The sequence below is a fragment of the Panthera uncia genome (assembly GCF_023721935.1).
Source record: "Panthera uncia isolate 11264 chromosome B3 unlocalized genomic scaffold, Puncia_PCG_1.0 HiC_scaffold_1, whole genome shotgun sequence".
In the NCBI taxonomy this organism is placed as follows: domain Eukaryota; kingdom Metazoa; phylum Chordata; class Mammalia; order Carnivora; family Felidae; genus Panthera; species Panthera uncia.
Genome location: NW_026057582.1, coordinates 59,489,264 through 59,515,619, shown reverse-complemented (window position 1 = coordinate 59,515,619; position 26,356 = coordinate 59,489,264). Strand labels below are relative to the sequence as shown.

General features: G+C 33.7%; 1 protein-coding gene and 1 non-coding gene across 4 annotated transcripts in view; both read left to right on the top strand.

Moving 5' to 3' along the window:
• MIPOL1 (mirror-image polydactyly 1) overlaps positions 1-26,356 on the top strand; it is a 304,816-nt gene that overhangs the window by 32,761 nt on the left and 245,699 nt on the right. For 2 of the 3 annotated variants that reach the window (XM_049611603.1, XM_049611604.1), the window contains exons 2-3: positions 16,208-16,345; positions 16,937-17,015. In XM_049611603.1, the coding sequence (XP_049467560.1) occupies positions 16,997-17,015 (19 nt within the window). In that variant the 5' untranslated portion in view covers positions 16,208-16,345; positions 16,937-16,996. Of the gene's footprint in view, positions 1-13,376; positions 13,431-16,207; positions 16,346-16,936; positions 17,016-26,356 lie in introns of those variants that run through there. The other variant, XM_049611605.1, reaches the window with a different exon arrangement.
• On the top strand, positions 24,416-24,563 carry LOC125910510 (small nucleolar RNA SNORA62/SNORA6 family). Its single transcript, XR_007454012.1, has one exon. It is a non-coding gene; the product is annotated as a small nucleolar RNA SNORA62/SNORA6 family (small nucleolar RNA).

Below are 26,356 nucleotides of genomic sequence, written 5' to 3'. Positions count from 1 at the left end.
AAGTGGGGAGGGGCAGAGAGAGGGAGAGAGAGAATCCCAAGCAGGCTCCCCACTGTCAGTACAGAGCCCGACTCCAGGCTTGATCCCATGAACTGTGAGAACAGGACCTGAGCTGAAATCAAGAGTTGGTTGCTTAACTAACTGAATCACCCAGGTGACCCTCTTAATGGCATTTTTTGATGAAGAGAAAAATTTTAGTGATTGACAAATTAGACTTCATTAAAATGTATAATTAGTGTTTTATGTATACTTTTTAAGAAATCTTTGTCCATCCCAAGGTCAGTTAGATATTCTTCCTTGTTTTCTTTTAGAAGCTTGATTGCTTTAGATTCTATGTTTAGATCTGTGATCTAGCTCAGATTAATTTTTTGGTATAGTACAAAGTAGGGATTGAGGGTAATTTTTTCTGTGTGGATACCCAGTTGATCCTGCATCATTTATTGAAAAGATTAGCTTTTTCCATCGCTGTGGATTGTTTGCCATAAATTAGGTATATGTATCTGTGTGTGTGTGAGTATGTGTGTGGTGAGGGTCTATTTGTGTACTCTTTATTCCACTGAATTATTCCTGTATCCTTGCACCAGTATCACACTGTCTTAATTACTTGGCTTTATAGAAATAAAAGCATGTGTACTGGGAAGAAAAAAATGTCTTTTTTTTTTTTAATTTTTTTTTTGAGAGAGAGCGCACATGCATGCACAAGTTGGGGAAGGGCAGAGAGAGAAAGGGAGACACAGACTCCAAAGCAGGTGTCAGGCTCTGAGCTGTCCGCACGGAGTCCGATGTGGGACTTGAACGCACGAACTGTGAAATCATGACCTGAACTGAAGTCAGATGCTTAACCAATTGAGCCACCCAGGTGCCCCCAAAAATGTCTTTATTAGCAAACAACATAATTATATATGTAGCAAATCCTGAAGCCTCTATAATAAAATGAGCAGAGTTTATAAGTGAATTTAGTGAGGTTGTAAGTTTCAAAGTCCAATACAAATATCAATTGTATTTCTGTATATAGCAAAGAAAATTGAAAAAGTGAGATAAAACAATTACATTTAGGGTTGCCTCGGTAGCTCAGACGGTTAAGGGTCCAGCTCTTGATTTCGGTTCAGGTCATGATCTTATGGTCTGTGAGTTCAAGCCCCATGTCAGACCCCATGCTGTCAGCATGGGGCCTGGTTGGGATTCTCTCTCTCTGTCCCCCTCCCCCATTCTCTCTTGTGCACGTGCTCACTTGTGTGTGCTTGCTCTTTCAAAATGAATAAACTTAAAAAAATTACATTTACAAAGCATCTAAAGGCATTAAATACTTGGGGTAAACTTTATTAAATATGTGTAAGACCTTTACACCAAAAACCAAAAACCATAAACCATTGCTGATAGAAATTAAAGAAGACATAAGTAAATTAAGAGGTGTGCTATATTTATGAATTAGATGGTTAAACTTTTAATTTCTTCTTAATTCATTTATCTCCGTTAGAAATTCTGGCATGCTCTTTAAAAAGAAATTTACAAGCCAATTCCAGTATTTATATGAAAATGCCCAGGGCTTAGCCAAGCAATATTTTAAAAGAATAACAAAGTTGTAGGATGATACCTCCTAATTTCAAGACTTACTGCAAAACTGATGTAATAAAGGCGATTTGGTATTAGTGAAAGGATAGACATGGAATACAAAAAGAGCCCAAATACAGACCCCCACATACATAGCCAACTGATTTTCCAACAGGTGCCAAGGTAACTCAATGGAGAAAAGATAATCTTTTCAGATGGTGCTGGAATAATGGGAAAAAGTGAACTTTGGTTTTTGCCTTATGACTATATACAAAATTTGAAATCAATCATTGATCTAAATGTAAAACCTAAAACTATTAAACTTATAGGAGAAAACATAAAAGAAAATAGTTGTGGCCTTAGAGTTGGTAATATTTCTTAGAACACAAAAATATTAAGCTAAAAGAAAAAGATGATAAATTGGACTTTATTAAAATAAAAATATTTTCCCAGATGACACCATTAACTAAAATGAACAGGCAAGCCACAGACTGGAAGAAAATATTTACAATGCTTATATCTGGCAGAGGACTTGTTTTCAGAATATATTAAGAACTCTTAACCACTGGGGCACCTGGGTGGCTCATTTGGTTGAGCATCCAACTCTTGATTTTGGCTCAGGTCATGCGTGGAATCAAGCCCCGTGTCGGGCTCTGCACTGACAGTGTGGCGCCTGCTTGGAATTCTCTCTCTCCCTCTCTCTTTCTCATTCTTTTTCCCTCTCCTGCGTGTGCATGTATGTGCACATAATCTCTCTCAAAATAAATAAATGAACGTTAAAAAAAATAGAACTCTTACCACTTAGTAATTAGAACAAGTAACTCATTAAGAAAAAATGGGCAAAAGAGTTCAACAGACACTTCACACAAGAAGTTGTATGAATGGCCAATACGCATTTGAAATGATGCATATCATCATTAAACAGGTTATTCAAATTAAAAATCATAGGATATTACTGCATACACAAGAAATGATTAAAATTAAGACTAAAGTAAGTCATGGAAGTAACAGCATGGTGAATATGGTTAACAATACTGTGTTTATATTTGAAAGTTGTGAAGAGAGTAGATCTTAGAAGTTCTCATCACAACAAAAAAAATTTTACAACTGTGTTTGTTGTATGTTAACTAGGCATTGTGATCATTTCATGATATATACAAATATCTAATCATTGTTGTACACCTGAAACTAATATAATTATATATGTCAGTTATATTAAAAAAAAACTGGTAAGGCAAAACACGTCTGTTTTGTCTTTTCCAGTTTGTACCATACCAGCTACAGTGAACAGTAAAAGATACGTGTGTGTGTGTGTGTGTGTAAATTTACATATTTATATTTATATTTATATTTATACTTATACTTATAAAAAGAGTGTCCATACCAAGTTTTAGAATGTGGAGCATCTGGAACTCTCACCCACGGCTGGTGGATGTGTAAAATGGTACAACCACCTCAGGAAACAATTTGGCTGTTTCTTACAAAGTTAGTATGATCCAGCAGTTCGACTCTGGATATTTATTCAAGACAACTGGGAACCTGTGGCTGCAAAAAGTTTTGTCCTACCACACTTATTACTGTTTTATTCATAATAGGCAACAATTAGAAACAACCCAAATATCCATTAATAGGTGAATGGATAAATTGCAGTGTATTCACACAATAAAAAGGAATATTACTGAGCAAAAGAAACAAACTAGTGTTTTATACAACATGAATCTCAATTACGTTAAGTGAAATTTCAGATACAAAAGAGTATTGGCAGGGGCTCAGCTGAGCTGGAGAAAGCTGATTGGCTAGGTGTCACTAGCAGTTAAAAAAGGTAAGCCAAAACAAAATTAATTGTCAAGCCTTTAATCACTTTATGTGGTGGTATATAGCAAGAGACTAAATGGGGAAAGCACTAACTTCCCACTGGCCCATCTTTTCCCATGGAACAATGCACCCATTTGAGGGTGGGGTGGATCAGCACAGACGTGGGGGTCATCTCACAGCCTAGGGAGCCCCAAACAAAAAGCTTCTGTACTTTTATGGACCCAGGTTGAGCAATGGGGGCTTCAGGGGGTAAGAGTAGAGTACAGAGAGGAGGGAGAGAGGGAGGGATTAGGAGTGGAAAAGTACTATTCACTGAGTCAAAGTGGAAGAAAAGTATCCTCCTTCCCCCACCATTTAAGGAGATCTCCTGATGAAGATCTTCCAGATGAAGAGACCCCTGCATAGCTAGTAATACAGATGTGCCTAAGAGCCTGGCCAGCCAGGTGGGCTGAGTTCTTGACTACAACTCTCTTCAGAGACTGCAGTGCAATGGTTGTGCAATGTCTGGTGTAGGGAAAGCAACTTCTTCCTGGGAGGCCTGCCAGATGAAGGCTTTGTAATTGCCTGTGGTTGGGTTTGCAAAATCACACATAGGTTTTTGGCTAGGAGCTGGACTTTTCAAGTATACATTGTATAAGCCCATTTATACAAAACTCTGGAAGTAGCATCTAATTTATATAGTAAAGGAACACAGATCAGTGGTTGCCTGGGATTGGGGAGTGGGGTAGATTTATTGCAAAGGGGCATGAGGCAACTTTATAATGGTATTTTTTTGTTACACTATTGCAGACAGTTGTCAAAACTCACCAAATGTGTACTTAAACAGTGGATGCAACTTTATATAATGCAAATGATATATCCCTCTACTTTCATATTTCTATATAACATGCTTATATTGCTGCTTCTGGATCCCCCTTACCTCAGTCTTATTGCAGATTTCATTACTTCCTGAAGCTATCAAAGATAGGCAGAATGTCATCAGTCACGTTATAGGACAGAAAGGCGCGCGCGCGCACACACACACACACACACACACACACACACACACACACCCTAAGTATTCCAAGCAGAAAGGGCCTTATATAGGGATTAGAGTTTATAAAATTATTCCAAATACTGGAACAGAAGTTAGAGATTATCTGTAGACCATGATTCAGCATCATTATGTTACTGTTGGAATCTAGAGGTCAGAAAGCTGATGCTGCTGCCACCACAACTGGCTGTCATACCAGGGGTCTCACACTAGACATTAGACCAGTCCCTGCCACCAGAAACATCCATGTCTGACTTTACATGCTGAAAGCAAACAGGTGTTCTCTGCCTTACTTTCTTCCCATATCTTGCTGGAGTACTACATCTACTTGGTAAAACCTTTGTTTACATTTGGACTATGAGCTGCAAAGAGACTGGAAAATGTAATTTTTAGCTGTTTACGTCTTCCAAATGGAAAGGAAGAGTAAAAGTTGGGAGAACCAATCCAGGTAACTCCTACAAGGAGGTAGGTCTCTGTTGATATGTCTGCCCCTGGTACACCTTCACTTTCTGTTTTTCAACCTTCTTACATAGTTATATTGCAATTATTTAGAAAAATATATAGTATTTACATTATTATGGTCATGTAGGTGCTAATCATAACTAATACATCTGTATTTTATTTTCCCTTCCCCCTCCCTTGCACAGCTTTTTGCTGTTGTATTTGTTTTGTTGCTTAGTTTTTGTGTATTTTTATTGATTGAACCCCAAACTGTCTTAGTTTTTGAATCACTTCTCAGATGCCTGGAGTTTTCTTTTCTTTCTTTCTTTCTTTTTTTTTTTTTTTTTTTTTTTAATAGGCACTTGTACAGTGAAGTTCTTTTTTTTTTTAAACGTTTTATTTGTTTTTGAGAGAGGGAAAGAGACAGAGTGCGAGTGGGGAAGGGTCAGAGAGAGAGGGAGACACAGAATCTGAAGCAGGCTCCAGGCTCTGAGCTGTCAGCACAGAGGCTGACACAGGGCTCAAACCCACAAACCACGAGATCATGACCTGAGCTGAAGTCAGATGCTTAACTGAGCCACCCAGACGCTCCTGAAGTTTTCTTAATGCCGTCAGGTTTGAATGATTTCCCTCAATGTCTGGTGTATAGCTGTTATTCCATGATTTCCCTCATCATCATCTTAGGTATTCTTTTTACCTCTCTCCTTAGATAGGACCTCTGTTTTCTAAAACCAGGGTCTACTTCTTTCATGCTTTACTCCCTTGTTTTGGTAGAGCACATTCTCTGCCAGCTTCCTGAGAAAGAATGTAAAGGTGGGTAAAGTATAAAGAAATACTTTTAGAACATTGCTAATCCATATTTTTTTCTATGCTCTGAGTGATATCATATGCTCTTGGCCAGTGAGAAGACTGCAGTTTGTACTATATGCACTCAGCGTTTAAGTGTGGCATTGCATTCTGCCATTTGTTTTGATTTTTAGCAAACAGTTTTGACCAAATAGTAATAGGAGATGTGTAAGTAATAATACTGGACTATAAAAAATGGAGGGGTGCCTGGGTGGCTCAGTTGGTTTAAGTGTCCAACTTCAGCTCAGGTCATGTTCTCACAGTTTGTGAGTTCGAGGCCTGCATCAGGCTCTGTGCTGTCAGCGCAGAGCCTACTTAGGATTCTCTGTCTTCCCCTCCCCCCCACCCCAATAAACAATAAAAAAATAACATAAAAAATGGAGAAATAGTGTCATGCTGATATTAACAGCAATTATATTGGTGATTCCCTGTGCCTTCATGTAAACGTTGAGGAAACAGGAAAAAGATCAGCAGGCTTAGCATTATTAAACATCTCTTCATATTATTAAGGGTATTAAATGCATCACTCTGATTTGTACCTAACAAAACAATATAGGTGTGCCATAATTTCAGGAATTTGATGAAAATGAAGGATCATTGCCAAAATATGATGCTGGAAATGCATCTCTATAGGAATTAAGAAATGTTGACACTGTGTAAATCTCATTCAAGTTTTCTTTTCCGGGGACACATTCTCTGTACTAATCAGAGTATAATTATTTTGCTTTTCCTTTTTCTGTTCGCCCCTTCTCTAACCTTTATTGGACATATGTTAGAACTTTTATCTTCTCTGATTCTTCTTTCTCATATTTCCAGCTCTGTTACTCTGTGCTGCATTCCAGGGAATTTCTTCTCCCTTGTCTCCAGATCATCAATTTTCACTTCCAGTGTTTTCTAGTTTTCACTTCATCTGTCATTTCAAGTTCAGTGAACATATTTCTCATTTCTGTGATTTCTGCTAGGCCATTTTTTGTATCTATCCATGCTTATTTAGTAACTGCCTGATCTTCTTTAATAGTTACATTGCTTTATCTGGCAATTTAAAAATCATTCTTATTTTGATGATTGATTTCAGATTGCTTAGTTTTCTCTAATTCAAGTGTGAACCCCCACCTCTTTTTTGTATGTCTATAGTATCTTTTTTTTACAACAGATTATTTCATATATTTTATAGTTTTGAATGGCTGTGAGCTTATTTTCAGAAGATTTTATCTTGTAAAGGAATCTAGCACATGACCTTTTTTTTCCCTTTTAAACTTCTGGCTGGAATACAGGTTATCAGGTTGTTAAACAGTTTTATGTTAGTTGCTTGGTTTAAGTGCAGATTTGGATTCCTTGTCCCGCCACGGTTAAAGGCTTTTGGTTTTGATCTTGGGTAGTTAACTTTTTCACCTAATTTGGCAGGTGCCTTGTGTCTGGCTAAGATATTGAACAGGTGGTTGGAAATTATCTGATTGCTATTTAAGGATGGTGAAAGTGTAGTTGAACCTCTACTAACTCAATTTGCTCTCAACATTTTCATGGACTGCTTGGCTTCAAGTCCCACTCTGTTATGGTTTGATTTTGACAGGTGAATGTTTACCTTTCTTTTGAGATTTATCTGTGTTTTAAAATATTTATTTAAAAATATTTTAGTCAGTATTTTAAAGTTTGGAATAGTAGCTATCAGGAGGTATTCCAGCAAATGTTTAATTATTTCAATCAGAATGAATTTGAGTTTGCAGTTCCTCAAAATAAAGAATCAAAAAAGAATTAAACTGGGGGAGCCTGGGTGGCTCAGTCATTTAGAGTCTGACTCTTGATTTCCGCTCAGGTCATGATCCCAGGGCTGTGGGATCAAGCCCCGCATGAGGCTCTGTGTTGAGTGTGGAGCCTGGTTGGGGTTTGTCTCTCTCTCTTTCTCTCTCTCTCTCTCTCTCTCTCTCTCTCAAATTAAATTAAATTAAATTTAATTTAATTTAAAAAAAAGAATTAAATTGGGTGTAGGACCTGACCTGTGACTGTCATTTCACCTTCGATTACAGATATACTTATTTCTTTCACTGATACGAAGTTATTACTTAGTAAAATAATTTTATTGTAAATAGTGTGATGAAGTATAAAATTTACCTAATTTGTTGGTTCAACCATAGACTTAACATGTATTAAAAGGTGACAAGTGTTGAAATTTTGAGACATGGTGTTATAGTCATGATCACTATTTCTGCTTATGATTCTTCTATGTAAGTCATCCTCATTTAAGATCACTATGCCTTTTCAAAGAAATATGACTGTTCTACAAATGGGAAAAATCCTCAGGAATAGAAATAAATGTTCTGTAAATAAAATTAGAGAATATTTCAAATTTATATAGTTATGACTACAGCATATCATAAACTTGGTTACTTACATTGCAAGTCAGTAGCAGTAACTTACTAGGATGTTGCTTCAGGGTGTAGCAGATGGCCTGTAATTAGCTTGGTGAGGAAAATGTTTGCTAAAGGTGACAGAGTGTACCTACCCTGTTTCCCATATGCACTAGGTCATTGGTAACATATTGTCTTAGCTTCAGGAAGTTGTTAGATTAAGGTCAGGGAGTAATTCCAAAGCATTTTAATATATTATCTATTTTAGCATTTAATATATATTATCAGCTGATATTATTTTCTTTTCAGTTCCTGTATGCTAAGATGAAATTTGTAAGCTTTTCTTCAGATAACATGCAGTATAAATCCATGTGAGGTGTGTGCCTATGTATCTGTGAAAGATGTGCATGCAGTATTTGTTGCATGATATGTGTATATATATATATCAGGCATGAGATTGATGGGGTTTTAATAACATTCTTATAGAACATGGAACACTCATTGCTGGTCCTGTGAACGATTATTTAATGGGTTTTGCTAGCAAGTAAATAATGCTGTATATGTCCTTTAATTTTACACTGTGTGTTTTAAACTATCTATTATGGAAAATCCTAAATGTACAAGAGTAGCGAAACAATATGAACCTGTATGTACACATAACAGAGCTTCAACAATTGTCCTTCGTGGTTCATGTTAGTTAATCTTGTTTCATCTTATTCTGCCAGCCTTTATGAATTCGGCTCCCCTAGCCCTCCAATCTCTACCCATCCCTATTCCCTCCACAGGATGATACATATTAGTTTGTATTACATACCTCAACCAGGAGGCTTATAATGTTTGATTGCTGTTTTGTAATACCTTAGATATTTATGGCAGTTCTTGTTTTCTCTTTTTCTTCATAGTTTATAAAAGGTTTTCTTACACAATTAGTAGTGTAAAATGTCAAATTATTTATACAGCCATTTTGAGCACAGCCACATCATAGAGCTGCAATTTTCTTGAAAGAAGTAAAGTCCTATGTTTTAAAATGGAAGATCATCAGTGTCTTTTGAAAAATGTCTTTAAAAAATTAAAAGCACACATTGTTTAATGTATTTAATACTTTAGAACACTGTATAATTGTATTACTGTTAATTTTTTTATAAATATCTTTAACTCAGTTGATTTGCCATTTAGGAATGTTTTTTAAATGTATTTTCTGAAAAATTTTTAGTGAACATGTACTGATCCTAAGAAACTATATAGTATGATGAAGAAAAGAGATAATGGAATATTTACATATAATTTATGGTTGAAATCGTAATTTTAAATGCAAGAAGAATCAAAGTGTTTATGGAAGGAAATTACTATATATAGGGTGGCTTATATTTTTCTTTTCATACTGTATTTTTATTGTTAACTATGGAATATCTATTTTAGGGCCATATTCTTATTACATACTTTTCGCTAATGAAAATATTTATTAAGAATGACTTAAGAAATTACATGAGCTTTTGTAGTTCTTCAGTTAAAGGAGACTGACAGCTGTGATTTCCTAGATATTGAACAAGAAATTAGAGCCTAACATTTATTTTGCTGTTTAAAGATTTTGTTCTAGTAATTATATTTTGCAACCTAGAAGTTGTCTTTAACATTACAGTTTAAAAAGTGAAATGCATAGTTTGCAGGCAGCACTGCCCATTGAGAATGATTAGGTACTGTAATGTTAGCAAATGGCATAAACATTGTATTATACAATGTATGCATTGCTATTAAGTGTTCAAAACAGGAGGGAAAGTATAACTTGTTTTTGGAATATGTTGATTCTCAGCTTCTATTTGTTAATGTCTCAGTAACTATAAACTACAGAGAATTATTAAATAGCTTTTTGATAAAAATCTGTTAGCATTTTGATTCCTGATAATTAATTAAGACCTTATGTGGTTATTTGTACTTTATTTTAGCAAGACAGCTTCTAATAGCTGTTATTTCATTTGATTTCAAGTGGCTGCTCATACCAGTTGTCATTATAGATTGATTTAACTTGCTCTAATACTTTTTTACCTTTGATATGCCAAGAACTTCAATTGGTTGTGTGGAAATGCAAGCCTTTGTGTAAAGGAGTAGGTAATTGCATCAGAACTTGCCACCCACATGAATCTTATGAAAACAGGCTGTTTGTTCCCTAGAGAAACTATTCTATAAGCTGACTTTGTTTTTATATTCTGTCTTGTGCTAGATTAAGTGATTTAGTTTAGTTTGGCCTAGGGCAAAACGTTTCAGGATATTTTAGAAAATCCTGTATCTCATTAGCTCTCTGAAAATAATACTAGTTTTAAAGTTTTGGTTTTTAAAAATTTATCAGAAGGCTATGCAATGCGATTTCCATTTTCAAAGTGTCATTTGTAACTGGCACTAAAAACAGTCACAGTGTTCCAAGTGGTATATTGTTTTACCCTTCAAGTTTTGAAAACATGAAAGCCGTTTATTTTAAACACCAAATATTTATTTCCTCTTAATTTGATGTCCTTCCTTGACCTTCAGTGATGAGTAATTTACCTTTTTGATTAGTAATTTCTTGATTACTAAATATATAACATGAGAACTATGTGTGACAAACATACGGTAGTCATAATATAGAAAAACTTATTTTTATTATAAACCCTTTAATAAATTTTTTTATTACAAACTTCAAAATCCTGAACACTGTGACTTTTATAAATAAATAGTCCCTAACTGAACAAAGAAATGTGATTGTTTTAAGAAATATTTGCATAATTCTTAGGAAACTTATTTATTTTAAACTTTTCCAAAAAATTCCTACCATATATTAATTTAAATTTTCACTGTACTTAAACCAAGCAAGCAAGCAAACAACCATAATAAAGCATAATTATAAAAGAGTAATTAGGCAACAATAATTTTTTTTTTCAAAGTTTCAAGGGAATCATAAAGATTATGTCTCTTTCATTCACTTTATATCTCTCAGGTGTAATATGGTTTCCTTCAAAATTTCCTGTTCAGTTCTAAGATTATTAATAAATATTTATTAAGTTAAAAATTGTACATGCACATGGTTAAAACATCAAGTTATGCAGATATAAAATGAAATAAAAATACTTTCTCAGCACGCCTGAGTGGCTCAGTCAGTTAAGCATCCAACTTCGGCTCAGGTCATGATCTCACGGTTTGTGGGTTTGAGCCCCGTATCGGGCTCTGTACTGACAGCTTGGAGCCTGGAACCTGCTTTGGATCTGGGTCTCTCTCTCTCTCTCTCTAGAGGCTCCTTCCCCGCTCATGCTCTGTCTCTCTCTGTCTCAAAAATAAAATAAAAACATTAAATAAAATACTTCTTTCTCTCATTCCTCCATATCCCCACCTCAACTCTTAGGTCCTTTTTTCACAGTAACCACTGGTAATAGTTTCCTGAGTATTCTTTGCTTTGCCTATTCAAGCATGTATGCATATGTAAGTATAGTTTTACATTTCTTCTGTTTTTACTTTTATGTTTTGTGCTTGCATTGTTTTGGCCAAAGACATATTCTGAGGAGGAAATTTATTTATCTTATTCACCACTGCCTATCTATCTCCTAGAACAGTGTCTGACATATAATATATAAGTGCTTAACAAATGCTTGTTGAAAGAATCTTCCACACACATGTATGCATTTATAGTGTAAACCATACGGATTTGCTTTATGGTTGTACACTTCATATTCTCAGTTTTCTGTCGATGAACATTTATGTTAAGTCTGTATTTCTGCTAGTCATTGATCCATCTATCCATCCATCCTCCTTTCTATTAAATATATACTGAGTAGTTACTATATGCCAAATACCTTCTAAGAATATAGATGAAGGAGAAGATCCACAGCCCTGCTTGCATGTAATTTACATAGACTTGTAAGTTGGCTGAGATCTATCAAAAACAATGAAATAAAACCTAAACAAATTAAGAAATTTCACGAAGGCAGAAGCATAGGTACTATCCTACTTCAGGTAGGATGGCCAGAAGAAGGAAAGAAAGAAAGAAAGAAAGAAAGAAAGAAAGAACGAAAAGAAAGTCTGAATGATGAAGAAAATTGTTTCGAGCTTTAGAAAAAAAGACTTCTAGGCAGAAGGACAAGCAAGTATAAAAGCTCTGAGGCAAAAATAACCTTGGTGAGTTCAAGGAACAGAAAGAAATCAAGTATGACTAGAGCGTATTTTCTCTTGCAAATACTGCTTCAGTGAGTGTCTTTGTACATAAAAATACATTTTACATATTTTTCTAAATACTTCTGGTAGTAGAACTGAGGGATGAAATAGTATGTGCATTGTAAGTTTTGATAGCTATGGAGTGGGGCCTCTTTTATCCCTTATCCTTTCTCCTGAAACCTCTTCTTGCTTTTCCTGGCTCTGAAGACCTTGGATTATCTAGAGCTTTGTAGGGAGTGGGCTGTGACATGAGGCACAGTGAGTGAAAGGAATTCTTTTTGGAAAAGAATGTGCCAGGAACTGTGAATGTTTGAGAGACTTTGGTCTAATAAGAAGAAAATCCATCAGTGCAACATATGCATATATGGTATATATTGAGTTATGTGATAAAATATTTGACTCTCCAAAATACAGTGCTCTCCATTAGCCTTTTAATAAAATCTTTTCAATGCAGAAATTAGCAACATTTCTCCACTAAGAAATATAAAATTTGGAGTTTTTTGGTTACGGTTGGATATGAATGAGGCAGTATTACAAATGATTCCTGGTTTGACACTATTGAATTCAATTTACAAAAATTGTGATTAAATTAAAGATGTATTATGAAAAAAGTGCCATTAACTAAAGTCCATCAAGAACCGTTGCTATAATATGGCTTTTGCAGAGGAAGATAAGAAGGGTATCTCCTATTTAACAAATCACCCTGAGAATGGGTCTTTTTTTTTTTGTTTTTTTAATGTTTTATTTTTGTTTGAGACAAAGACAGAGCATGATCTGGGGAGGGGCAGAGAGAGAGGGAGACACAGAATCCAAAGCAGGCTTCAGGCTCTGAACTGTCAGCACAGAGCCTGATGCAGAGCTCCAACCCACAAACTGTGAGGTCATGACTTGAGCTGAAGTTGGATGCTTAACCACTGAGCCACCCAGTGGTTAAGTGGTTAAATAAAATGCCTCTTTACCTAAAAGGCATTGTTTTAATTTTAAAGGAGAGATGTCAGAGTCACTTATAAATTTTTAGGCAGATTAGAAATTTTAGATTGGTCAAAGAGCAAATTTTGGTTCATGAGGTGTTTTACTGCTGAGTAAACAAGGAGAGTCAAGTCACATTTCAGATGATAGAGATGTTTATTTAAATTTTTTCATTCTTTGTTTTTTTGATAGGGTAAAGGTAGGAAATTTTGGCAGAAGAATGCAGATTCCCATCTACCTAGAGAGAAAAGGGGGTATGCAGTTTCCTTAATTATTATTTATTTTTTATTTTTTTTACATAATAAGACCACTTCCTTTGAGAGTAAAAACAACTTGAAGGAATAAGGTTGGGAATCTGTGATAGAGAAGATCTTAATTTAACAGATGCTAATGTGGTGTGTTCTGTCTGTTATATTAAAGACTTTTTTTTTTTTTTTTTTTGTCTTTTTTAACCTGGGTAATTTTTCCAGCACAACTCATAAACACGTTAGTTGGGAATTGTTTTTATTTTGCTACTTGAACCTGGTAAACATTAACGATAAAGCAATTAACTTATATTTCGTCTGTGATATGATAAGTTAGATATGATAAGATGTCTATATAAATCATCCAACTAGTTTTAACATGAATATATAATTTTTGATTGAAACAAGTTCTTGATGTCAAATCATAAGGTGAGTGTAAGGAAAGGAGTTGGTATTTTATTAGTCTTCTCCTTTGTCCTAAAATTAATAGAAATATAAAATATGTTGCATGTTTACAGAAATCTTTTCCTTTTACAATATGTAGATATATAAGTTGTAATTATTTGAATCATTAGAACATCTAATTTTTGCTTGACAATATGCAAATGTGCCATTAAATCTGTTTTTTAAGATTTTTCCAGTTTAATGTCTGAATCCAAATTCATAAAGAGTTGGAAAAATGAGATGTCTGAGCTATAGGATTCACAGGGATTTCATATGAAGCCTATTTAATCAGGATAACACTGTTATTAATATTCATAATGTCAGCTGGAACACAAATGACAGACTATGGGGCCTAAAAATTTTACTTGGTGAATTTATTAAAAGTAGCTTAAAAAATTAATGGAATTTAAGTAAAGTTGGTGAATATGAAAATCTTGTGTTAGCAGAAAAAAAAAATCTCTATTAGAACTTTCTTTAAGACCATTTTGCATTGATGTCTTTTGACAGATTTCATTGGTACTTAAAGAAGAGAGATGCATGAATGGTCATTTAAGAGGATTTAAACACATTGGCACATTAATTTTTACATGAATAATAAGTACTTTCCAAAAGCAATTAACTTACAGTGTACAAGATATGAATTGAAAAATAAGACTGTGACATCAAGGGCAAAGCAAATGTGCTGTACATTTTAAACTTAGTGGCAAGACTTTTTAATATTTTGGTTTATTCTATTTTTATAGTTAGGATATGACTTAGAATATGGTTATTTTAATGCGTTTGAAAGCATATCAGAAGAGCAATAATGTTTCCTCCCTCCACAAAAATATTGGTAGTGTTAAACATTATCCACTGCGAGTATTGTTTGCACTTGTTGGAGAATTAAGCATTTGTTGTGCTATTGGTAATATTTGAGAATATTTGAGAATCTCAATTTAATTTTATAGGTAGTCAAAGGGATGATTCTCATTGGGTTTAGTGATTCAAATACATATGTGTTAACACAGATTTATTGATTATAGTATAACTTAAATGTATAACAAATAAGCTTCTTATAGATAGTGTGAGAAGTTTAGTTAAGAACCATCTGAGTAGTATACAAGTCAATTTGTTCTGAATTTTAGCCTAAGGAAGTAAAAAGTTGGGAATGGTATTAAGTAAAATCAGAATGCATTTTACTTTGTATCACTTGTTACTTTTTATGTTTTCAAATGTGTTTATAATGATATTACACCATTTTATTTTTATTATTGAAGTTCATTGAAAACAGTTAGCTATAGACCATCACGTACAGTTATAATAATACAGTATTTTGTTTTATATTTTTTCAGAGATTATTTTTCATGCAAATTCTAGTACATAAAAAAGTACATAAAAAAGCATGATTTAGTTACTATCTGTAACAGTTCACTTAGGGTTTAATGATGAGAGAATATAGGCAGTGGCCTGGCAGTCCAGACAGGTACTAGAAGTTTCACTTGTAGTGTGTCAGTGTTATATGTGAATGATTTTGTTTCATTAGATGTATAGAAATTGCCTAGTATGTTTTGGGACTCAGAGCTTGATTAGAAAAAGCATGAATGACCAGAGTGTGTAGAAATGATCACAGTATAAGTTATAAGTTAATTTTTTTTGTATAAGGAATGAAATCAAATTGATATATTGGATATTACTATTTTTTCTAGTAGGTTTTTAAAAGTTAGGTTTTGGGTAGGTGGGTTTTTTGTTTTGTTTTGTTTTTGGCTGTGAGATATTCACTTACATGCCCAGGAGAGGGCAGCATTTTACTATATCAGGCTCATAAAAGAATTAGCCCTGCTTAGACTGTCAATGTTTCTTGTAATTACTCCCAGTATATTTGTTGCTTGCTTATGAATTAACTTGCATTTATGGAACTAAATCATTTCAATCATTTAATTACACCTGAGGAGCTGAACTATAATTGCTTGCTTCCAACTAGGATCTGATATGGCTTGAGCAGTATTAATTTGGTGTTTACTTTTCTGAGTGCTAAAAGCATTAAAATGATTGTGCAATGGGATTACATTTTACTAATTGCTGGCATTCATTAGCTGGGTAAATGATGAGGAAGAGTGACTGTATATTGCAGAGGGATAAAATTATGGTTTTAAATAGTATATTACTAAGCACATTAAGGCCTGTAAGACATGTTTTAAAATACTCCAGAGGTTATTAAAGACTGTATTTTCTACATGTCTTGCTATATGAATCTCTTATTAAAAGACTGCAATTATTATTAACCTTTTTGGGCAATATGTAGGGAAATGGCTTCATTGACTGGGACATATTTCTTTGATATTAATAACTTCCTATATTTTCAGCTAATCCAAAAGTAAATGAGGAACTTAGAAAAAGATTGCCAACTCCAGATCAACATATTTAGAGAAAATTGGAAAAGGAGAAGCTTACGACAGCTTTATTTGAGGACTTTTTAAAGAACGCAGAATTCTAGCTGTGAGGTAAATCTAATTTTATTCTCCTTAAAAGCATGCCAAAAAACAAAACAAAAAAAAAAAACATGCATAGCTTTTGTCATGTTTACTGTAAAAACAAATGCAAGACACAAATATCAATTGTTCAAGTTAATGATAGTCTATGTTTTAAAAAAAATTGAATAGTATTCTTAAATTACTTTTATAAGTATAAAATGTTTTATATGAAAATACACATTGTAAATTTAAACTAATACATTTTTGAAATTTTTGGTGTAAAGTTTATGACAAATAGAGTAAAAATTTTATTTTTCCTAAATTGATGGAATTAGAAAAGTCTTAAGTTAAATAAATTAAATGATTTTCTAACCAAAGGAGCAAGAATGTCTAGAAGCTTAACCTGAACTGTATTTACTAAAATGTAAGTGTGAAAGAAAGGACCTTTTTCTTAGAAAAAAAGATTTAATTTCACCTGTTGAAATATACACTTAATAGTCCCATTATAAATGTTTTAGAAAACCATTTATCCTGTAAATTCTCTGTTAAACAAAGGTAAGGTTTAGGTGTGTTCCGATATATTGTTTTAAGTTTATTTATCTAGAGTTGGCTTTATTTTAGCTTCAAATCTTGGAGCAAAAACCAGAGACATTGCCAGAGCAAACAAGAATAGAAGTACAAATGGAGGACTGGTCAAAAGGTAAGGACTTTTAAGGTATTAATACCAAACCCCAGGTGTTGTGCTAGTTCAAGGCACTGAATGAAGTGTGTTTGTTCTAACCAGTATATTAGACGGAGGCAGACAAGCACACATGCACGCGCACACATACAAAGAAGGAGGCACTCACAATGAGACCCACATCCTGCAAAAGAGACACAAAGAAAGACACACAGAAAAAGAGAAACACATGGAGGAGGAGATACTGAGAGAGAAGGAAGAAAACAGCAGGGAGAGAGGAAGAAACATATGCACAAAGTGATCAAGAGAGGAGATTGAGAGAATGACTGGGAGAGATGCATACTGAGAGCCACACTCAGAGAAAGAAACACAAACAAAGAGAGACACAGACACAGGGAGGGAGATACTGAACTCAGAGAGGGAGGCACAGACACGCATGTTGGAAGCACATACACAGAGAAAGACACACGTGTGTAGGATACACACAAAAAGAGACCTACACACATAGATGCACAGAGGAAGATACCAGAGACCAGCAGTGAGAAAGAGACAGAGACATACAGTGAGAGAGACAGGGTAAAGAGAGACACACTGAAGGAGATAGAGGCATAGACATACACAGACACACACAAAAAGACACACAGTGAAAGAGAGATAGAAAATATATACATAGAGAGAGAGACATATTTGTGGAGAGAGACACATGAACATAGAGAAACAGACCAAGGCACATACAGGTAAAGGAGACAGGTCCACACCAAAAGATGCACTCAGAAAGAGACACCTGCAGAGAGATGGGGTCAGAGAGTGCCAGAGATAAAGAAACAGAGACATGTATAGATGTGCAGATGGATACAGAGAAAGACATTCCCAGGCAGAGACAGAGAGAGACATGAAAACAGAATTCGAGACAGGGAGAGAGAAAAAGATCACAGGCAAAGGAAGAGAACAGTCAGAGACAGAAACACAGTTAAAAAGGCACACAGACTGAGAGATAGCCTGAAAAACACAGAGAGACGATAGATAGGCAGGCAGACACGTAGGTAGGTAGGTGGACAGGCAGGCAGGGGACATCTGTCTATAGAGCAAAATACAGACAGCCATAAAGAGAGAAGTTTAAAAAATGTTAGGTTTTTAATTGAAGTATCTTACAGTAAAATGTTGCAAATCTGAAATCCCTGAGAAACGAATCATTCTGAATATAGTGTTGCATATTGTTGAAGGCTTAAGTCTGTATGTACATTATTTTTTATTTCCTCTAAATTGTGTAGTTAAAAAAAATGAGATTATTCCCAAAATATTGCACACTTCTCTCCCTTTTTTGGTGCCCTCTACCTCAACCGGGTTCTTCTTTTACCATATATTGACCATACTATCACCTTTTTCAAAAGGATAAAGGCCATTTTGGGGGAAGTTTATAGTTTTAGTGAATGGGTTTTGTGACACTTGATTTTGGTCCATTCTCTTTATATTCAAGTTTGTGATAAGATTGTACTGGTGTGAAGCTGGGAACTAATTTGTTGTAGTTGTTTTTATTCATTTATGATAAACAAGAAACATTCTTCTTTTCAAGAGCTCAAAGCAGTTTTACTCAATTTATGTGCAATAATAAGAAAAGAGGAAGTAAATAATGATGCCCCTGTTACTTATGTTCCCTATTCAGAGGTCACATTGCTGTGGAAGTCATGTTGTTCAAATTATAGACGAAAGGATCTCTAAGGAGCCAAAGGAATTATTTTTAAAATATCTAAAGATCTAGAGGCTGTGGAGGAAATACTTCTCATAAGTGTAGAATAACCAGGAAAGAAGTTCAGGAAGGGAGCTGCTGAAGCTCTAGGACACTTAAAGAAAGGAAGGTTTTAGGACTAAAGACATAGATGCATAAAGAGTTTGCAGAAGGCACAGACTACAATAGACGTGACTGAAACATCATTAAGAAAATTTGCATTTTTACGGGCTTTTTTTTTTTTTTACATCAGAAATAGGAAAGACATTCCTTTATATAAAGGGCCTGTTAATGAAACATTACTTAAGAAATAAAGTTAAATAGATCAATGTAATATCTTTTGATTTTTGTGATAAGTGATATGTTTAAACAGTAAAATCTCACATGGTCATTGCCTTGATATCAGGGTTCACAGGATTTATCGTAAAGCACTAATTGCTTCAAAGCTCTGTCTTACAGTAGTGTTCATAGTCTGGGTGGGTAATTAGTTATTTTATACATTATTTTACTTATTTTTTTAAGAAATTGAACTACATAAAAACTTGTATTACACACACATGCCTTTGTGTCACCTTACAAATTTTATTATAAGGAGTGCTGAAGTGTCTAAGCCTTTTCCTAGATTTATCGTAGAAACATTGCTGAAATATTTGAAGTTAGAGTTGATGAGGTATATAAATTTAACAGATGTAACAACTTACTTTTTTTGGTTTTGTTATTATTGACAGTTTAGAAAATGTAAAGCTATAGGGGGTAGGTAGGATGAGTGAAGGTATCTACAAAATATTTCCAGGTTTGAGTAGTTACAAACACAACTCTAAATGAATGAAATTTTAAGTGTGAGTGAATGAAAGTGTTGCCAGGTGAACATTTATAACATCTTCTGGCTTCTTAAGAAGTAAATGATGTCTTGCCCTTTTGTGAAATTTTGTTTTTTAGGGCTTTTCTTTTTTCTGCTTTTTCAGAAAAAAAAATGCAGTGTTATAATCAAAGGATGTATGTACGGTCAGGCCCCCCCAGAATGAGTTGCTATGTGATTGGTTGCTTAGCCCTTTTTAGCATTTACTAACTATTTACTTATCTATGTAAGAAAAAAGACATGCTGGTTAGAAGTCTCTGGTGAGTAATTTTTTGGAATAGTTTGATACATTTCTGGATATTTCTTATTAAATTTGGTGCCTTTTATTAAGTTAGCTGAAACATGGTTTAGTTGTTTATTTATAGTGCACAATAGTCCACTGAAAATAGTTTACATATTTATGAACAAACACATGTGCCATAAACATATATACCTACAATAATGTAAGTAAAGTGACGTCTGAATGCCATTTAAATTCAGAATATTGTGAAACTTATTCAAATTTAGAACCTTTAGGGGTCAGTGTTCCCTAAGAAAGGTTAAAAAAGGTTACTGTGCTTACCCAAATTAAATATTAAGTCTATATTTTAAATATTTCTTACCAATTGAAGGTTAGAAATGGTAAGAATCATGCAGTTTGAAGAAGCTTCAGACAAAAAGCATTCAATTTTATGAGTTTCTTCAATATGATTTTTAGGTTTACTATTTTAGGGAATTATATTTAATATGTATTTTATACAGAGTAGTTATTTTCACTTACATATTATCTCAATTTAAATAAGACTCATGTGTTTTTAAACTATTTTAAGCTTACAGAGTGAACCTGATTCTAAATCATTGTATGCATTTAAAACTTGAGATGAAAAACCACTGCTGGAACTGTTTTGGGTCCCTTGATATTTCAGTTTATGGGAAATTAGTAAATTTTTTTAAAAACCTTATCTTGTGAATTTAAGTGAAAGCAACTACCCTCTTTGTTTTAGAAGTAGACTAGCAATTATCTTTTATAACCATGATTCTGCTGGTTTTTCTGCTAAGCAAAAATAAATAACTAAAACCTAGGAAAAGGTAACTTGTCTATGGTTTGTTAGTTTCTTATAGAGTCAGAATACTGTGTATATCTAGTTGGTATTTGGGACCTGTGTGCCACCATCAGTCTCTTTTATTATTGCTTCATCTATCTTTGTCATTTCACAAAGCATGTATTCTTTTCACCTTTTGTCCATCTGTTGTTCTGTAATTAAATTACATCTAAAACTATTACGTGATTTGCAAGCATTTTATAAGGGGAGACATCGATAGAAACACTATAGAAAAAGGTCTAGCATGCTTTTAAATGTCTGATCATTATGACTAAAATATGATTGTAGAATCTCGTATCATTTTCATAAACTTTCTTTTGAAAGCAACGCAGAAGGAAATGTTAAGTTGCATATAATGGACATCCATTTCTACCAGCAACATAGCTGGTAGTAAAAAAAAAAAAAAAAAAAAAAAAAAAAAGATTCCCTAGGCATTATTAGACACTGCTTGAAATTCAGTGTTTTGAAATCTAGTTAATTAATCATTCCCTGTTAAATTACAGGACTTGAACTTTAATTAATAATTGACTTCTATTAAGTAATGTTATATTTTCCCTAAAATGCATTGTAATTTGGTTTTGTTTGTTTCATAGTGGAAGGTAAATTTTACTGGAGAACCATTGCATTTAATCATTTCAATAAAATGTTAAAGTACAAAGAACACACTTTGGGGGGTTAGATAGACCTGGTTTTCACGTTTTTAATCTTCCACTTACTACCTACCTGGACTTGGGGACAAATTTCATAATTTTAAGCCTGAGTTTTCTTGTATATGGAATAGCGAGATAATTCCCTTAGGACTGTTTTGGAGATTAGAGATTGTGTATGTAAAAGCCCTACTACAACACCTGAAAAAGAAATGAGTTTATGTAATATGTATTTCCCATACCAGGGCAATTATTTTCACTAGTGTGGTTTTTACAGATACTTAAAAAAAAAAAAATAGTTAACATATTTTACAGGGCCTAAATAAATGGTGGTGTTGTCATTGTTATTCTACCCAGCTGTGAAAGGCAGGTCTATAAAAAAGTGTCAAAACTATTAAGAAACATACATAATAGTATTTGAAATGGTTATTAGTTTTATAAAAATACTGTCTTCAAATATACTGTTCACAATACCATTAGAAACTTGATTTTTTCCAAGTAGTACAGCTTGTATTTAGTATGCTTATATTTGTTAGGATACAATATAAAGTCAATAATATTCATTTAAGATAAAATATAATTTTATCTGTATTGAAATCCCAATTGCAATAAAATTCAGACTAGTGGTACCACACAATGAATTTTTCTTTTCCTTTTGGCAAGTGTGAATTTAAAAGTGCATTTTTTATTTTTTCATATGCCATAAATAGGGGTCCTAGGTCTGATTAAGTTTACTGTTCATCTCTATAGGACCTAACTTAACTTAGTAGAGTGCTGGTTGCTTCTCACACAGGACCCTCTAGAATATTTGAGAGAGTGGTTTTAGGACTACTGGCAGCTGGTCAACAAGGATTGATTCATTTACAGAGGAAATGCTAAAAACTCTAAAAGAATGATTGAGGTTATATTCTTTCATAAAAACATAAATTTCTTTTATATTAAATAACTATTAAAATAAATGGGACTCTGTGTCTTTATTTTTTAAGTTTGATATGAATGATTCTGTTAACTATTATTGGCCTCAGTTGAAAAATGGAATGCAAAAAATATGTTTATAAGGGCAACTTAAGTTTTCTAACTGGTTATAAAGTTTATGAACTATACTTTGAGATTCATTGTTTCTAATATGAATAATTCACATGTGTCAACTTATGCCATAAATTGTATTTTTTTACTTTATTTTTTGGCAATATTTAAATAGACTTTATTTTGTAGAGAAATTTTACATTCATAACAAAACAGAAGAAAGTGCAGAGTTCTCATGATACCCCCCTACTCAACCCCCTGCCCCCCCCAAACACACAACCTTTCCCACTATCAACATCCCCTACTATAGTGGAACATTTGCTACAATTGTCGAACCCACCCATAAATTCTGAATAAGGGGAAAAGTTTGCAAGATAATAGGAGTCTTGCCTTATTTATTTATTCATTCATTCATTCATTCATTCATTCAAGTGTTTTAAATCAGTTCAGGCTATATTCTTCATGTGGAATTCTCACTATACCTTTGGTCCTTTATTTTATAAAATGATAATTACTATGAAGAATAAGCACAACAAATGGTAAATTTCTGTTTTTAATACGTTTACTTCTCCCATTTCTGTACTATTGGTATGATCCTCTCTTTGAACAACTTGTGACTGTTTCTTTGACTTAAGGAAATCCACCTCTTTTTATATGCAAGCTCTATCATATTTACTTGTGGCCATGAAAATATGAATATGGTTTTTTGAAATAGAAAAAAAATACCTGAAGTTTTCAAAAGTTTTTTGCTTTGTTCTAAATTCTCTATCCTTAAGATTCTGAGGTGTTTGATAAAATTCCTCATTGATTTCTGGTTATGGCCCTTTCATGCTAGAGCACTTTCTGGAACACATGTTTACAACAAAAATCTCAATATGGTATCATTGAATCTTCAAGTTTTTTAAAAATTAGGATTTCAGGGGCACCTGGATGACAGTTGGTTAAGCATTTGACTTCAGCTTAGGTCATGATCTCACAGTTCGTGGGTTCGAGCCCTGCATTGGGCTCTGTGCTGACAGCTCAGAACCTGGAGCCTGCTTCAGATTCTGTTTCTCCCTCTCTCTTTGCCCCTCACCAGCTCGCGCTGTCTCTCAAAAATGAATAAATGTAAAAAAAAAAACTAAAAAGAAATTAGGATTTCATCTTATCCTATTTAAGATAACAATTGTGGTCTCCATGGTGGCTAATTTGTCACCTTTAGTATGATTCCTGTACAGTCCTCAGTGTGCATTGGCATTTTGTTGATTTTGGAGATCGGAATCAATATTCGTTGTTACATAGACCCAAATTATGGTGATTTACACAGTGGTCGAGGTTGACTGGCTGTTTGTAGAGTAGCACTGATGTAACCACATTTACTCACTGATTTTGGTTATCAATATATCTGATAATTGAATAAAACATTGGGGGGTGGTAACTGAATACTCCCAACCGTGTGTGTGTGTGTGTGTGTGTGTGTGTGTGTGTGTGTTACTAAGAACAGCCTAACATGTAGGACATAATTATCTTTAGGGGAGTAGTTTCAGATGCAGTTTTTCTTTGTGTTTTTTTCTTTTGTGTTTTTGTTTTTTCTCAGAGAATATGAAGAAGCAAACAGAACAAGTCAGGCTACAAAATTTTGAAATTTCATAGTCCAAATGACTGAATTAAAAATATTGGCTGAATTTAAAATACTGTAATCTGTAGCTTTTGGATAAATTCAGTAATTCCTTGCCAAATAGTAAAACTGTGCTGATAAGATGTAAATTAAAAGTAATTATTTTTAAAAACCCTATTTGACTTTTATTTTTAATTTTGGAGTGAGTCTAGTCTTCACATATGGACTTTTTAGTACTTCAAAATCAGGATGCTACTAGTGAGTAAAGAGTTAAAAGTGATTAGTTCATGTTGGTAAAATTATACTTGTTGAATAGATACTGAATATATTAGTTTTTGCTAATTACATTTTTTAAATTAAAATTAAATTTTCCTTTTTAAAATAGTTTCACTGGCTGTACCTAAGGTAATTTGATGTATTCCAAAACATAGTAATGCTTATTGATTTTAAGCATTTAGTATAGAAATATAATAAAAACTAAGCACATGCACATTGTTAGATATTGAAGTTGAGGCTGCTGGCTAATCAGTGAACTCGAAAGTGTAGGTAGGGTGCTACGTGAGGGGCAAGTCTAACACCACAAGGGTCTCTGGCCCAGTGAGTGGAGTTTGATAGTAATTCTTACTACAGGTATAAAAAAATAAAAAGTAACTTAAAAAAGAAAGAAAAACACTAAGCACAATATACTCTTCTTTCTTTAATCAATATTTTAAAAATTTCCCCCTCTCTTTTCAAAATTTTCAGATTAGTATTGATCAGATCAGGATAGGTAGGTTTTATTAATTAGTTTCCTTGAAGCAACAGCATGTATTAGAAGAAATATGATAGGAAAGACAGATAAATACATAATCTTTCAGGCTTCAGGCATTTGGAATTGGAGTATAGAGTATTCTGGATTCTTTCCACAGATTAATTGTACAGAATTTATAATTGGAATGAATTCCTATTTACACACTTGCTTTTAAGAGTTTATAGTTAAAAAGTAACGATTTCAGTTTGGCAAATCTGATTGTTTCCTTTTAGAAATCTTCAGTGTCCAATATTATAGTCAACTAGTAGAGAGATTAGGGCCAGGTCAAGGCTGCATTTCCAGGTAAGAAGACCAAAGACAAAACAAAAATTTTCCTTAAAAAGACAATACTTGATCTCCTGAGAATGCGGTAGAGACTTCCTCTGCATTTTTAACAGGCTGTTTGCTCTCTAAGATGTTCTGTATTGGTCTTTTATTACCTTTTTTTTTTTTTTTTTTTAAGTCTCTTCCCCTCCCCAGAGTCCTTTGAAATGAACACATTATAAAAAAGAAAAACAAATTTACTTTTCTCAGGCTTTTTTTTTTTTTTTTTTGGTGTCAGGTATTTAATACTTTTTTAAAAAGTTACAAATGTTAACTCAAATACGGGCTGACGATACTACATATAACAAACAAGGCACTAGTATAGTAGTCATGGTTGATTAATGAAATGGGGAGTTCCTACCTTTTCCTTTTATGCTTTTGTTTTCTTTCCTGGAGAAACAAATGGTAAATTTGAATAAAACATACATCATTTGCATAGGAAGTTATGTAATGATACCATATAGAGTATAATGATTTCCTAAAACCTTGTATTTAAAGTAACCTGAATTACAATGAGAGATAAACAGAATATTTACCCATCCCTTATGAGCTGCTGCTGATATGTAAATTTATTCTTCTACTTTGCACAAATATACTTTTGAGCTACTGCTTAAACACTTTGAGGTCCTTAGTCAAACAGTTTTAATGATGCCTCCAATATTATGAAAGTGTGACATTTGATGAATGTCTCATATAGTTTTGATATCTGGGCACATGTCAACAAAAAAAATTGAACATTGGTTTGTCATGCAACACCTAGATAATTTATAATTTTACTGTTTATATCCATCTTGACATTTTTTATCTGCCAAAGGCAGGTTTCATTTGGAATCTTAATCTGAGATTTATTTGGTGGATCTGGAAATCATAGCTAGGGTTCCCACAGGAAATGGTCCATCTACCAACAGATTAAATGGCAGTCCTGCAGTTGTTAGGGGAGCTCTGCATTTAACACACATGCATACTCATTCAGTCAGCACTGTGGAGAAAAATTAAAGTAGTAACCCAGGTTTAGGAACAATGTAGCTAAAAAGTCCCATATTTGCTGAATGACAAAGGGTTATATAGCAGCATTTCATTTTATTATTCGTGCTTGAATTTCTTGTTTGCTCTGTTGAGTCTGCTGACGAATACTAATAAATGCCTGCAACAATCCAGACGAGAGATGCCTGGCAACAAAGCTATGCGGTGGACCTCCCTGATCTTCTCCAGTTCACAACCTGACCTTTTGAAAAATTGGCTGGGCTAAGCTGCAGAATTTGGGTGTAATGGTTATTGTTAACTCCAGCTTTAGGATTTATTAATTTGTGT